The sequence below is a fragment of the Herpailurus yagouaroundi genome, unplaced genomic scaffold (genome assembly GCF_014898765.1).
Source record: "Herpailurus yagouaroundi ecotype Mexico unplaced genomic scaffold, PumYag 142, whole genome shotgun sequence".
Lineage (NCBI taxonomy): Eukaryota > Metazoa > Chordata > Mammalia > Carnivora > Felidae > Herpailurus > Herpailurus yagouaroundi.
The window spans coordinates 21318138-21333815 of NW_024412397.1; the positions used below are offsets into that span (position 1 = coordinate 21318138).

At 38.7% G+C, this 15678-nt stretch overlaps 1 protein-coding gene across 5 annotated transcripts in view; it reads right to left on the reverse strand.

The window, feature by feature from the left end:
- The window catches only part of POLI (DNA polymerase iota), a 30220-nt gene extending 18035 nt beyond the window's left edge, over positions 1–12185 (reverse strand). Inside the window, exons 1-4 of one of the 5 annotated variants that reach the window (XM_040478790.1) lie at positions 11918–12174; positions 10437–10547; positions 7413–7577; positions 2111–2263 (exon numbers count right to left, since the gene is read on the reverse strand). In XM_040478790.1, the coding sequence (XP_040334724.1) occupies positions 2111–2263; positions 7413–7577; positions 10437–10547; positions 11918–12065 (577 nt within the window). In that variant the 5' untranslated portion in view covers positions 12066–12174. Of the gene's footprint in view, positions 1–2110; positions 2264–5132; positions 5438–7412; positions 7578–10436; positions 10548–11917 lie in introns of those variants that run through there. The other 4 variants (XM_040478795.1, XM_040478791.1, XM_040478792.1 and 1 more) reach the window with 4 other exon arrangements.
- Positions 12186–15678: the final 3493 nt, after the last annotated feature.

Below are 15678 nucleotides of genomic sequence, written 5' to 3' on the forward strand. Positions count from 1 at the left end.
CAATTTTCTTCTTTAGAAATGAGTTTAAAAAAGGCACAGGGCTTAACCTACATCCAATCTCCTCCCCCACAACACCACACCACCATACTGCCGGCCATTTAACTCATCTGTTTTGTTCTTCATAGGAATTCTGTAAAGTAAATAACTACCAGAAGTGAATTCCAAGTGACTGTGATAGTGAATGCATCTTGGGAGTGCTTAACGATTAACAAATGTTTTTTTAATTGTTTATTTTTGAGACACAGACAGAAAAAGTGCAGAACGGGCAGAGAGAGAGGGAGACAGAGGAAACGAACGGGCTCTGTGCTGACAGTGGAGAGCCTGATGCAGGGCTTGAACTCATGAGATCATGACCTGAACCAAGTCAGACGCTTAAGCGACTGAGCCACCCAGGCACCCCATCAGTAGGAATTTTCTATGAGAGATCAAGTTTCTTAACCTGTTAATCATTAAGGGGTGCCTGGGTGGCTCAGTCGGTTAAGCGAACGACTTCAGCTCAGGTCATGATCTCACCTTTTGTTGAGTTCAAGCCCCGCATCGGGCTCTGTGCTGACCCTGAAGCCTGGAGCCTGCTTTGGATTCTGTGTCTCCCTCTCTCTCTCTGCCCCTCCCCTGCTCGCACTCTCTCTCTCAAAAATGAATAAACATTAAAAAAAATTCATACTGATATTAGTAAAACTTACTCATTTTTAACTGTAAGCAAGCATAAAAGTAAAAGTATTACATTAATAAGAGAGCTAAGATTACAGCTTTAAGGACCTGAATCAAAACATTACACACAGTAACTAGATGTGCTACTGAAAACAATTCTGAATCTGTACATAGTTTGAGAGATCTTTTACGAAAAGTGTAGGGAAATTATACAGAAACAAATTTTCTTGGGGATGAAAATGGTATTAGAATTATATGAGACACTCCTTATTCTCAGCAGTATTTACAGATGAAGTGTCACGACACCTGCAATTTACTTTTAAATGGCTCATCAATCAACCATCAATCAATAAAGGGGGAGCAAGATAAAGTAAAAGGTAGCAAAATAGCACTGAGTGTATCTATAAGGAATGGTATAATACGTGTTCTCACAGTACTATTCTGTCAACTTTTCTGTAGGTTAGAAAAAAATTTTTAACAAAATCTTGAAAGGAAGGATTCATAAAGAATTACATTTTCTTTTTAGGATATAAAGCCTAGCTCTCTGTAATATGTACAAACAAATACTGAATTTACTTTAAAAATTATTCTATTCAGTCCTTATAAGTGACAACAGAGCACAGGTACAAAAGACACATGAAAAGCTTCGTGTTCTCTTCTAGAAGAGAGCTATAGCTCTACCTCCTTTTCTTTACTATCAGAGAGGCAGGGAACTAGACTAAGAGGACACACATGCTGAGATATAGGGGCAAGAAGGTCAGGGCAAATCTACAAATGCAGAGTAGTGTGTCTTCCATGTGGCATGATATAGAAGTCACCAGCAGAGTTACAATATTCATTGGGGCTTGCTGATGCTTATTTTCAAATGTAAATATCTCTGGAAACACCATCAGTCATTCACACTTTAATATGTGAAGGAGATGGACCATTCTGCTTTCTTGCTAACAGCTGGCAAAGATTATCGAACTGACTGAATGTGAGCTTGCAAAAGATGGCCGGTAGGCCTGGACAAGCTTCCATGGGGGTTAAATCAGGAAGTCAAAGAGCAACATGAGTGTCTTGATGCCTGGGGGAATAGAAGGAACAAGCAAAAAGACAAGTTTAGTTTACCTCAAAATTTGCTTAAAGACAGTTTTAGGAGAATAAAAAATAGACTATCAAGGCAGTTCTTATAACTGAAAAAGGTATGGCCCTTAAAAACAATAACACACAAACTGTGTCAGAGAAATGAAAAGTGCACGGACCACTGAGCTACAGGTCACCAAAATCTCATTTTCTGCCTTCTTAACATGGAACACCTGATTTTAATCATTTTAGGCAGACCACTGAAACTTGGCTATACCTCCAACAAAAGACATAAAATTTTCAGAAAGATAAAGTCCATTCATTAAGCTCAGTGAACTCAGTGAACATTAAGAAAGGTAGGCACTTTTAGTTACTAAATAAAGAACTGACTTACACTGCTCATTATATACATGACCCCACACCGTCAGTGCTGAAAGTTCACCACTTTGAAGCTGCTGTCGTCTCTTCTCAACCATCTCTGTTAGATCCACAAAGTTTTCATCGAATCCCAGTCTCTCAACAACTGGACTAAATTCTTCCAACAACTCTAAATTGAAATAATAGTGGTGCACAGATGTTAACTAAGGCCATAACTAAAATAGATGTAACTATTTTATGCTTAAAAATACATCAGGTATGTTAAAGATTTCACCCTTCCACAATATCTTTTAAAAAGTCCTCAGTTAACTGGGAGTTTCTTCTGTACCACATTTTGAGTAAAGGCAATATTTTCCAACAAAGTAAGTCCAAAATGACATTCCCTGGGCAGATGCTCACAGCAATAGATTTAGCTCAATCTCCTATACCTAAAATTTCTATACCTGTAGTACATTAAATATTAATGCTTATCGTTCATTATGATCTTGAAACAGTGGGTCAAAAGAATAAATTACAGTCAGCCTAGAAAAGCAGAAACAAGTAATAATATACTCCACTATATTTTCCACAAGAGTTTTAAAAAGACAAAATTTAAAACTTCCAATTATTACTGAATCAAAAAGAAAAGTCACTTAATTTTCAAAATATACTACAATGTAAGATTTTGACCAGTCATCCCCCAGCTTCTTCCTCAAGGGTAGATATGGACCATGATTTACATGTATTTGAATGTCCACCACCTAGCAAATACCCTGTCCTTAAGTCAAATGCTTGCTAAACTGAAGTGAACCAAGATTTGAAATAAATTCAAAAGGACAATTAATTCTTTTTAGGATTAAAACTAATAACTCTGTAATCACTGAGAAGAATTTTCACTTCTCTCTGAATCTCTACTGATACCAGTAGGATGGCAGAATACAAATTACTAGCCTCTTCTTATTTAAAAATGCATAAGCAGGACACCCGGGTGGCTCAATCAGTTAAGCATCTAAATTCAGCTCAGGCCACGATCTCACAGTTCATGAGTTTGAGCCCCGCGTCGGGCTCTGTGCTGACAGCTTAGAGCCTGGAGCCTGCTTCAGATTCTGTATCTCCCTCTCTCTCTGCCACTCCCCTGCTAGCTCTCTCTCTCTCTCTCTCTCTCTCTCTCTCTCAAAAATAAACACTAAAAAAAATTTTAAATGCATAGGTTCTCAAAGTCCTATAATATGAAAGCTCAGAAATAAAAGTACTATGTCATTCCAGACAGATCGCTTTTTTACATAAATACTAAAAATACCTCTATTTTATTGATGCCGACTTGATAATATCATGAGAAAACAATTAATAAAGATAATGTGACCCAGTGACCACCAAAAATCACTTCCACTCTACCTAGAGAAAACTATCTGTCCTGAGACTGACAATGTTTTTGATCACATAAAAGGATTCTTTTGCATTTCGTACATCAATTTCTGCAATTTTTTCGAAAGTATATACTACATAAGAAAACTAAAGGACAAGTTTTTTTTTTTTTTTTTTAATTTTTTTTTTCAACGTTTATTTATTTTTGGGACAGAGAGAGACAGAGCATGAACGGGGGAGGGGCAGAGAGAGAGGGAGACACAGAATCAGAAACAGGCTCCAGGCTCCGAGCCATCAGCCCAGAGCCCGACGCGGGGCTCAAACTCACGGACCGCGAGATTGTGACCTGGCTGAAGTCGGACGCTTAACCGACTGCGCCACCCAGGCGCCCCAAGGACAAGTTTTTAAATACTAAGCAGAAAAGCAAATTAAACACAAGAATCATGCACAAAGCTGGTGAATCACTGAACTGATTGATTATATGGGTTCTATTATTAGGTCACAGGGATAAATCACTTATCCCATTTCTGAAGTTAATAGTTTTTTGCTGGCAACTTCATAAATATGATGCATTTACTAAACATGTAAGGCCAAAGACAGGAGTTTGTAATTAGAGAAAAAACTATCTAGACAAAAACATATACATATTTTAGAAAAATATGAAACAATAAGATACGTTATAAATAGGTCAGGGATAAATTCAGCATAGGACTATTAAGCTATGTTCCTACTTCAACTCAAAAAATACTATGAGAAAAATTAACAAAATTACTTTTTATTAATGCACAAATCATGCTTAGAATTGTTTTTTTTTAAGTTTATTTATCTTGAGAGAGAGAACCCACACACAAGGAAGGGACAGAGAGAAGGAGAGACAGAATCCCAAGTAGGCTCCATGCTGACAGCACAGAGCTGAGGTGGGGATGGATCTTATGAATCATGAGATCGTGACCTGAGCTGAAATCAAGATTCGGCCGCACAACCAACTGAGCCACCCAGGTGCCCCCAGGATATTTGTTACTATATTATGCATTTTTTTAAAAGATCTTATTTGTAACTAATCTCTACACCCAACATGGGGCTTTAACTCACAAATCTGAGATCAAGGGTCGCATGCTCCACTGACTGAGCCAGCCAGGTACCCCAATGTTAGTGCATGTCTAATTCTCTCAAGATACTTGATAAATTAAGAATCAGTATAAAAAGTCAGACTTACCAACTAAATTTCCAGTATGACATTTTAATTATGAAAAGGATGAAAAAATACAGTGGCACAAAAGTAATAAGGGAAAGACCGGTAAGTCTGACACCATAAATAAATTTTAAAAGGTAAAATGCAAATTGGAAATATATTTATAATACATGGGTATCAAAGAGCTAATTTCTTTAACTTCCAAAAAATGATATAGGCCAATTAGAAAAAAAAGAGCAATCCAAATGAAAATCAGGCCCTATAGGTTATTCACAGAAAATATATGTATAAATGACCAAAATATGAAAAGATGTTCAAACTTAGTCATAGAAAAATTCAAATCAAAACAATGACTATTTTTTTCACCTATCAGGCAAAATCTTTACAGTTTGAGAATATGTAACATCCATATATACTAGCAATGTGCTAGGAAAACCTCAAGTGCAACATTCAGCAGTGTTCAAAATTTTAAGTGCAACTTACCTTTGATCTAGAAATTTACCTCTAAGAACTTACGCTATGGGTATCTCCATAAAAGTATGACAGAATTTCTATATGAAAAAGTCTCCTGGAGCATATATTAGGAAGAGCAAAAAGTTAGTTAACAGCCTAATAATCTATCACTATCAGGAAACCATGTACTTTATCTTCCAAAATAAGAAATTTTTTGAATGAAAGGAGGTGCTATTAATAATAGGACAATAGGAATAAAGTGGGACATACTGTCTTCATATCCCTAAAGGACAGGTTAAGTAAGTACGGAACAAAATACAATGTAGTACTGCACAGGTATTGAAAAGAATGAGGAAGGGGCGCCTGGGTGGCGCAGTCGGTTAAGCGTCCGACTTCAGCCAGGTCACGATCTCACGGTCCGTGAGTTCGAGCCCCGCGTCAGGCTCTGGGCTGACGGCTCAGAGCCTGGAGTCTGTTTCCGATTCTGTGTCTCCCTCTCTCTCTGCCCCTCCCCCGTTCATGCTCTGTCTCTCTCTGTCCCAAAAATAAATAAACGTTGAAAAAAAAAATTTAAAAAAAAAAGAAAAGAATGAGGAAGAGTTACATGAAGAGGCACAACGATGCATAACCTCTTCTGTGTACACTAAAAATTATCTTAATATTCATATACACACAATTTTGCGTAGATGTACAAGCGACATTTTCGGAGTATAGGCTTGTCTTTTCTGCTTAGCTATCCTTTCTTCCCCCTTTCTCCCATTTCACCACTGCCACTTCCTCTCCAGAAGTTAACTAAGTTAAAAACCTAGTATATATCCTCTTGTTTCCCTCGTTTCCTGTTTATATATAGACATACATACCTTTTACTCAACAAGGAATATCTCTCGGAATCAAATAGTATACCACCAATGCATTCTTTTTAATGACTATATAATATTCCATCATAGAGAAGTCTTAGTTTCTATTGCCATTCTCATCCTGATGAGCATTTGTTTTTGTTCCATATTTTTACCAATTACAAACCATGCTACCATATTTTGTACATATGTTCTCATGATTTTATTTCTATTGGATAAATTGCCAGAAGTAATATCACAGGGTTAAAAAACATAGTATCTTTAATTTGAAAAAACATTTCTGTATTTCTTCTTTAAATGCTGTACTACTTTATGTTTCTACTTTTTCTCACATTATTTTTTGCAAGTATGATGGACATAAAATAATCTTACTAATTCAAATTTCCTGAGCCACTAATGAATTTGAGTATTCTTTTTTCACATAATTGTGGACATTGGGTTTGTTCTTTTTGTCAATTGCCTATTCATATCTTTTGTCCATTTTTCTGAAGTATCTTTTCCTTGTATATTTGTAAGGGCTTTTGGATATTATACTTAACACATTCATCTGAAAACTGCTACAATTAAGAACAAGCAAAAACAACAGCAGAAAAGATAAACAGCTGGTTCTTATACATTTTTAAATTACATATATTTGCGGTATGCCAGTACAAATATATTTCACAGTTGCTATAATTTACTAAAACTCTAAGATTCAAACCCAAACCTTAGTATGGAGGAATTTGCCTATATTGTAGTATTTAGTATATATATATGTATAAAATCCAAGAAAAAATTAATAAGATACCCATTATTTTTGCTAATAGTTCTTAACAAATCGGTGTTTAATTATGTTAATCAAACATTCAGAAGCCTCTCCCAACTGTTAGCACATTAGAGTACAGCATATGCATAATTCATTTAAACTTGGTTTTAAATTTAAAATGAAAAATATTTGAGGGGCACCTGGGTGGCTCAGTCGATTAAATATCTGACTCTTAATCTTGGCTCAGGTCATGATCTCACTGATCGTGAGTTCAAGCCTCGCATCAGGCTCTGCGCTGATGGTACAGAGCCTGCTTGGGATTCCGTCTCTCTCTACCCCTCCCTTGCTTGTGCACTTGCTCGCGGGCTCTCTCTCTCTCTCTCAAAATAAATAATTTAATTAAAATTTTTAAAAAAATTTTACTTGCTTTGGTATATCTTTCCATTTTCTCATTTCCAAATTTTGCTTTACATTTTTTCTTGCATTTTTATAAACACCAATCACGACAGACTCCAAATTTCTTACAACTATACATTTTCTGTCAAGATTACTCATAACATAAAAAGTCATCCTCTTCTATATTTTTTAAAGCAGTCAAGAGCCAAAATAAAAGTTATTAGCAAAAAAGAAAGTGATTTATGGCATTTTATGTATTAAAAGATTCATGTAGTGAATGGGCATCCCATATACAAATTAATGCTGAAAGTGTATTGCCCATAATCTGTACCTGTAACCTTATATGACATCTCTCTGTAACGTGTCAAGTCTTCTCCATTAACTAATACCAGCTGTGGACATTTTTCTTTTGCATCTCTGACAGTCATAAGTTTCTTAACTCCAAGTTTCCTAGCTTCATAGTTGCAGGTAACCACCAAATATTTCTGCTGAACCCCTATAAAAAGTAAACATTTTATGAGAAAACTGAACAGGATTAAAGAAAATCTTAATATATTATTTACTAATTCCATAATTTTATTTTTTTTTAATTTTTTTTCAACGTTTTTATTTATTTTTGAGACAGAGAGAGACAGAGCATGAACGGGGGAGGGGCAGAGAGAGAGGGAGACACAGAACCGGAAACAGGCTCCTGGCTCCGAGCCGTCAGCCCAGAGCCTGACGCGGGGCACGAACTCCCGGACCGCGAGATCGTGACCTGGCTGAAGTCGGACGCTTAACCGACTGCGCCACCCAGGCGCCCCAACCATAATTTTAAATTGTAATGAAATCTATTCTGATTAAAACGAAAAAGTGCTATTCGGTTAAAAAGTATAGCCTCGGGGCACCTGGGTGGCTCAGCTGGTTAAGTGTCCGACTTCGGCTCGGGTCATGATCTCATGATCTGTGAGTTCGAGCCCCGCATCGGCTCTGTGCTGACACCTCAGAGCCTGGTGCCCGTTTCAGATTCTGTGTCTCCCTCTCTCTCTGCACCTCCCCTGTTCACGCTCTCTGTCTCAAAAATAAATAAACGTTATTTATTTTTGGGACAGAGACAGACAGAGCATGAACGGGGGAGGGGCAGAGAGAAAGGGAGGCACAGAATCGGAAACGGGCTCCAGGCTCTGAGCCGTCAGCCCAGAGCCTGACGCGGGGCTCGAACTCACAGACCGCGAGATCGTGACCTGGCTGAAGTCGGACGCTTAACCGACAGCGCCACCCAGGCGCCCCAAAATTTTTTTTTTTAAATATAGCCTCCATTCACCAAGGTTCTATAAATAAAATTAACAAAAATTATCATAAATCAGTATATTCTCAGGGCACCTGGGTGGCTCAGTCAGTTAAGCATCTGACTCTTGATTTCAGCTCAGGTTATGATCTCAAGAATCGTGACATCAAGCCCCGCATTGGACTCTGTGCTAAAAGCACAGAGCCTGCTTGGGATTCTCTCTCCCTCTCTCTCTGCACCTACCCTGCTCTCTTCTCTCTCTCTCGAAATAAATAAACATTTAAAAACTAAAAGTAAATCAGTATATTGTCTGGAGTCTTCAGCAAAAAGATAGAAACAAAATCCTCCTAGGGATTTTTTTTCAGACAATATGAAACCAGATTAATTTATACTGAATTAACTCTTTATATAGGTCTAGGCTATGTTTCACCAAAAAATAAAGCAGATGAAAATAACTGAGTACAATTAATCACTGGTTTCTGCTAGAAAAACTTTCCGATGACTATAAAGCGATGTTCTAAGTGCCAACCTACAACAAGCATGAAGGATCTCCTCCCAATAAATGTTGCAATTACTAAACTGTTCCCCAGAGTAATTTGCCGAAAAGATAAGGCAGTGAGGCATCATTAATGGGACCCCTCCTTATCAAAAATGACTAAATTATGACCATCTACAGACTACACAAATTCTCGTTTACTAGTGGTGGCTTAAGATTGCTGAAATTACTTTTCTCTTTACACAAGTTGACCATTTGTTTACCACTGTAAAAGTAGTGTTCATTAAAACACAAACATGTAGAAGAAAAAAAAGATTATGTCCACTCCACCAACGTAAGACATTTGTTTCTAAAACTTTGATATTAGAAACAAGGCAAAGAAACGTTATTTCATATAAAGATTTGTGACATATCCGATTATCCACAATAGAAGCTCTGGGTCAAAAGTAGTGATTTAAGATTCATCAGTGAGCTATATAAAAATCAGACTGGTAAGTTCCTTAACTTAAAAAGTAGTCTCCTAATACAGAATTAAATTATATGGACTCACTACTACTATATGTTACCAGCCCAAGTTAAATAGTCACATATTTGTTGAGTATAACTGAAAGACTACTTTCCCTTTCTCCCAGAAACTTTCAGCATCACATTTCTCACTTCCAGATAATCATTCATCCCTGTGTTTTAATTATACTATACTTTTTTATTAAGCATTACCTACATAGCATCTTATGGTACACTGCTACTAATTAGAAATGACTTTAGCAGAAAATTTTATAGCCCCTAATCCTAATTCCTTGACACCCTAAGAATGAATGATTAATCCCTCAGGATTAAAAACCCTAGACTGATACTGGCACACCAAAAACTAGTCATCCCTTTGTTCTTCCTTAGTAAATCAAGTAGGCTGGGATGAATTGGGATTTATCAAACACAACCTAGGCACAAGAGGTTAGCAGCTGGTGAACCAGAATTGTTCTTTACACTTCTTTACACTTATACTAAAAGATAAATTCTTACTACATGCATAAAAGAAATTTTAGGAAATTTAAATGACTTTTCCAATTTAAGACATACATGTAATAGAAATGCTAAAACAAGCCAACATATACAAGTAAACCCTCCACATAAAATCCCTCTTTGCCTTTTATTTTAAAAGATACCTGCATTTTTAGGAAAATTTTACACTCTATATGCCTCAAGTATTTAGGGTTCTGTTCAAAATCCAACTATTTTGTCATGTTACACAGTTCAAGAGTCAAAATCAAAAGGTGGTTGGGTAGGTGAAAATGTCATTAGAATGTAATAAGACATTTTTAAATTTTAACCATTGAGAAAAAGACTAATAGCTTATGAACTTTCTGTTTACGTGTTCAGTTGGCTATATACACTACTTGTGTAAAATTCATCATTTTCATCATTTATTAAATGAGGCTTAGAAATTTTACACCTACTAGAGAAGCCAAGTTACTGCCTATGAAGTACCTTAAGAACTGCTTCCAAAATCTTTAATATGGTTAATAAACCAGAATATAATCAACATAGCTAATACTCTTATACAAAATGAAAATATTATCAATGTCCAGAATTACCTAAAGGTTTACCCTTCAGTTCCGGATTTGATATCATTTCTACTTGTGCATAAAAGCAATCCAGATCCACATGCACTATGACTCTGGATGAAGAACCTCCTTCTGGCACCACTTGACCATGAACCAATGCACAATATGCAAAGAAACAGAAAAATATATTCAGGCTGCTTATCATCTCTGAGCAATTGGCAGTCCCTTAAGACATGGTAACTGAGAAGGAAGAATGAAGAATGATTTTAAGTTTCTTCCTAGATTTATGTGTCAAAGCATCTAAAAATTACCGACACGAGAGAAACTCCATCTATAGGAGGATCTTCAGTCCTGCGTACTTAGTATTTCTTTGTGCACTGTATTTTTCTCAGGCTAGAAATAACTTTTGAGAGGGAAAAGAATCGATAATGGAAGATGAAAGAGGTAATCCTATCACCTGGAAATTTATAATAAAGTTTAGATTAAATCGCAAGGGATAGGTAAGTTTAATGCTGATTTCAACCAGCTTAAAAAATTATCCTATGTGGCATGTCCTTAAATTTAAAAAAAAAAAAAAAGAATCGTTAAATACAAAAGGGCAGAATTCAGACCTATGGGTTCCAGTAGACTTTATCTAGCACCCATATGAGGGCAGGATTATCTAGTTCAATGCTGAATCCCCAGTATCTAGGACAGGGCCTGGCATATAACAGACTACCAATAAATACTCTCTAAATTAAAAGAATGAGTAAATATTTCTTGAATTTGAAGAAGTAGCTCAGGTCATGGAGTGCGTTGGGGGATGAGAGAGGAGATTCCGGCTCTTAACCAATTAAAAACGAGGCAGGCTAAGTGCAATGTGGTATTCTGATCTGGATACTGGAACAGAAAACTAAGTGGAAAAAACTGGCAAACCCTGTATAGCGTTTGTACTTAACAGTATTATGCCAGTGTTCACTTCTCAGTTTTGACATATGTACATCAGATATCAACATAAGTGACATAAGATATTAACAATAGGGAAAGCCGCTTCTGCAACTTCTGTGAGTCTAAAATTAATTCCAAAAATTAAAAGTCAAACGGGGGCGCAGAAGGGGGCAAGGAAGAACCTTGGCCTCAGGCCCTGGGGTTGGGCAGTACAAGGCAGAGCCCTTATATTTCCAGAGGCCGAAAGTGGGTCCTCGAAGAGATGGCCACTGCAGATGTGCCTCGTTTTCGGTGCCGAGCCAAAACATAGCCCCAACCTCCGCCAAGTGGGCGACAAGGTTCTCTACTTCTGCAACCTTACTCAGCCCCGGCGCCTCTTCGGCTATTTGAGGGATCACAAATGCACCCTGGAATAACAAACTGATTCGCCGATCCCTTCCTTAGCTGTAAACAGCAGGTAACGAAGGGCAGCTCTCTCTACCAAGCCGTGAAAACGAAAGGAACAGAGCGAGGCAGGGACTGTCGCGCCCCAACGGCCGCCGCCGCCTCCCCTGGCCTCCGCCCGCCCCGCCCTTCTCATTTACAACAAGGGACGCCGCCAGGCTCCTCAGGCACCGGCGCATCGCTCGAGCAGCCTGCCTCCCCCGCCTCCGCCCGGTCCATGGCCTTAGCCGCGTCCTCTTCCTCGTCGCGGCCGGCTTCCTCCTCGGGCTCCACCCCCAGCTTCTCCATCCTGCCGCGGCCAACGACAGCGCAGTTTCCAGCCGCTTCCGCCCCGTCTCCAGGGAAACCAGGGGCCGACCGCCCCCAGTCGCTTCGGCCTTGGCGCCTGCGCAGCACGGGCCGACCAGCCAGTTGCCCGGAGGAACGCGCGGCCTGGGAATCGTTTGGTCCCACGTGCTGAGGTTGCTTCTCGCCAGGTTGAGGCCGGAAGTGAGGGATTACCGTCACAAACAGCTCTTTTTTTTTTTTTTTTTTCTCGAGGTCTTCGGAGTTAGTCCCATGCCACAAATTTTAACTTTTTTTATCTTAACTGGGGCCAGCCTGTTCTCTCGATAACTGTTACAAGCAAAACTGGTAACACTTAAGACACTGAACGATTCGTGGTGATGGGGGCTAAGAGAAAGGGTGGGAATTATGGTAAAACCAAGGGGGCTGTGTGAACTGACATGATTAGCAAGTATGTTAAATATTGTTGCATTTTGTTCGTTGTTTGATTCAAAGACACTGACAAATTGGATCCCTGAATTCTTAATCATCTAAAGCGAATAGGATCATGATACATGAAGTTTTGGAATCAGATAAAATTTCCAAACCAGAGCCTCCAAACTTGCTAATTTTCTGACTTTGGGCAGGTTGCATAACTCCTTTGAGCTTCGGTTTCTCCACTGTTGGGGGGGACCGTTGCCTTGAGTGTCTAGAGATTAAATAAGTGAATGAAATAGTTTAGTATTCCAATGCATGTAAAACACCTGACACACAGGGGTGCTCAATAAATGATAGTCATCTTTGCTTTCTGTTAAGACGCTTGTGTGCCTCTGCGTGTGTGTGTGTGTGTGTGTGTGTGTGTGTGTGTGTGTGTGTGTGTGTTTTCCATAAGAGGAAATTTGGAAATTTTTATGTGTGTACGTACATATTTATACATATATTTACAAACACATTTTGCCTTTTTTTTTTTAACAGAATTTCGATCTTACAAGTGAACCTTGACACTTGTCAAGGATGTGTGAACCTTGCAAACCTTTTAAAGGACATGCTGATGCATCCTTAAAGAAAGAGTAACGGTCAGAACTGGGGTTCAGTGGTTTGAAGACCAAGTCTTCCTCTTTGGGTATTTTACCCTTAGACATCTGGACCAGTTCTCTAAAACTCTCCAGTGTAGGATCTAAAATATTTACAGCTATGCTGCTTTCTTTGTGAATACCATTTTATAACTGTAGATAAAGAGCTTTTCAATTAAGTGCCTCTTCGGCCCTTAAGTGCCTCTTCGGCCCTTAAGTGCCTCTTGGGCTATCATCAGGGGTCCAATTACTTGCAGACAACAAAGGTATTTTTTTTTAATTCCCCCATATTGAGAATGATACAAACCCCTGAAATGCCATGGCAGATTAAAATAACTCCTTTTTAACAGCTCTAGGCTCAGTAACACTCAACAGCTTAAGCAAAAGTGAGCCATCATTGAAAAACAACACACACTGGGGCGCCTGGGTGGCGCAGTCGGTTAAGCGTCCGACCTCAGCCAGGTCACGATCTCGCGGTCCGTGAGTTCGAGCCCTGCATCGGGCTCTGGGCTGATGGCTCGGAGCCTGGAGCCTGTTTCCGATTCTGTGTGTCCCTCTCTCTCTCTGCCCCTCCCCCGTTCATGCTCTGTCTCTCTCTGTCCCAAAAATAAATAAAAAACGTTGAAAAAAATTAAAAAAAAAAAAAGAAAAACAACACACGCAATCAAGCCCTATCTGGTTAGTTACATTTATTTCCCTGTCAATTGTCAAAATGAAGAGGGGCTTTTAATTTAGTAGAATAGATAAATGGAACTCAAAAACCCTCAGGGAGCAAGCAGGGCTGGTGCTTTTTTTTAACTTTTTAAAATTTATTTACTTTTTAATTTTTTTAATGTTTATTCATTTTTGAGAGAGAGCATTAGTCGGGGAGGGGTGAAGAGAGAGGGAGACACAGAATCCAGCTCTGAGCTGTCAGCACAGAGCCCTACGCAGGGCTCCAACTCACAGACCTTGAGATCATTGCCTGAGTCGAAGTTGGTTTAACCAACTGAGCCACCCAGGTGCCCCAGGGCTGGCTTTTTGAGTGTACAACTTTTACAGTAATACAGAGATAGCCCCATGCTTAGAAGGGCCCTGTGCTTGGTTTAGCGTTCTGCTGTTGTCATCTTGAAATTCTTAATAATAATTGAGCAAGGGAGCACTCATTTTTATTGTGCATTGTACCTCACAAATTATTTAGCTGGTGCTAGGAACAAAGAAGAGAAGTGGCATAGAAATGACATTAATAAAACATCTCTATGTCAGGCATAGGACTAAGAGCTTCAAACAGGTGATCTCATTCAACATGCCCTAGAGGATAGGCATCATCATTCTCATTTTACCAAAAAGGAAACAGGCCAGCAGAGACTAAGGTGCTTACTCAAGATTAGGAATCTAGTAATGGTAAATCCACCTGTCAGAGTTTTCCATAGAGAAGGATTTGTTAATAATGTTTCTTCCATAGAGGAAGTCACTCCCTCCGTCTTCCCTGGTGCTTCAAACATCAGATAACTTGAAGTAGGGAGAATAAACATCCCTCAAATGTATTAAGAGGCATAAAAATACAATTTATACGAGCTAATATGTGTTGCCTTGTTGAGGAATGAATTGGGAAGTGCTTCTTTTATTCTATAAATCCCTTCCTCTATTTTAATTAGCTGGTTCTAATTGAGGATTGTTTCAGGAAATAAACATATTGAGCCTAGATCACAATTGCATATTTAAGTGCAAAGTGAGAGAACTTCAAGGCAGAATAAACATATTTAATTAAATAAAACTGTGGTTGAAATAATATTCATGGGGAGCCTGGGGTTATAGAGTGTGACTAGCAGATTTAAAAAAAAAACACAACTGGGGACATTTACAAGCTTCAGAAGTCAAGACACCATGAACTTATGTACATTAAAAGTGACAAGCATGAACGCCCATGTCAGTGAAGGGTGGGAAAGTCACCACTGCCTGTTTCTCTCCTCCTAGCCAAATTGGCCACATACAGCTCAAAGGCAAAACTCTAGACAATGTTCAAGGGCTTTGACACAAAGAGTGTGAAGGTGTTTGTGAGTGTCTGTATTTTATGTTGGTAGGGAGTTAGGTATGTAGAAATTGACTGTAGGGTCAAAAGAACAATTTGAATTGGCAAAGACACAGAGAATTTGGTTTTGTAAGGTTTTTAGCCTAGTGCAGTGTTTCTCAATTGGGATTGATTTTGTCTGTTAGGGATATTTGGCAATATCTTGGAGATATTGTGGTGGTCATGTTTGCGGAATTGGAGTTCTGCACTACTGACATCTATCTAGTGTGTAGAGGCCAAGGATATTGTTGAACATCCTACAATGTACAGGGCACCCCTTCACAATAAAGAACTAGCCAGCCCAAGGTGTCAGTTGGGCCGAGGTTGGGTGCTCTGGCCCACTAGTAGCATTTACACTATCCTGTTCCCAACTCTCTCCTCAGCTTCAGGTTTCCAGTCATAATGAAGGATTGATCTTCAGATATGTGCTTTTAATTATAAATGGGCGTTTCTAGAAAAAGGGGCATATAAGAGAGGGAGACAAGTATTATTTAGTTGCTTTTCATTGTGGGAA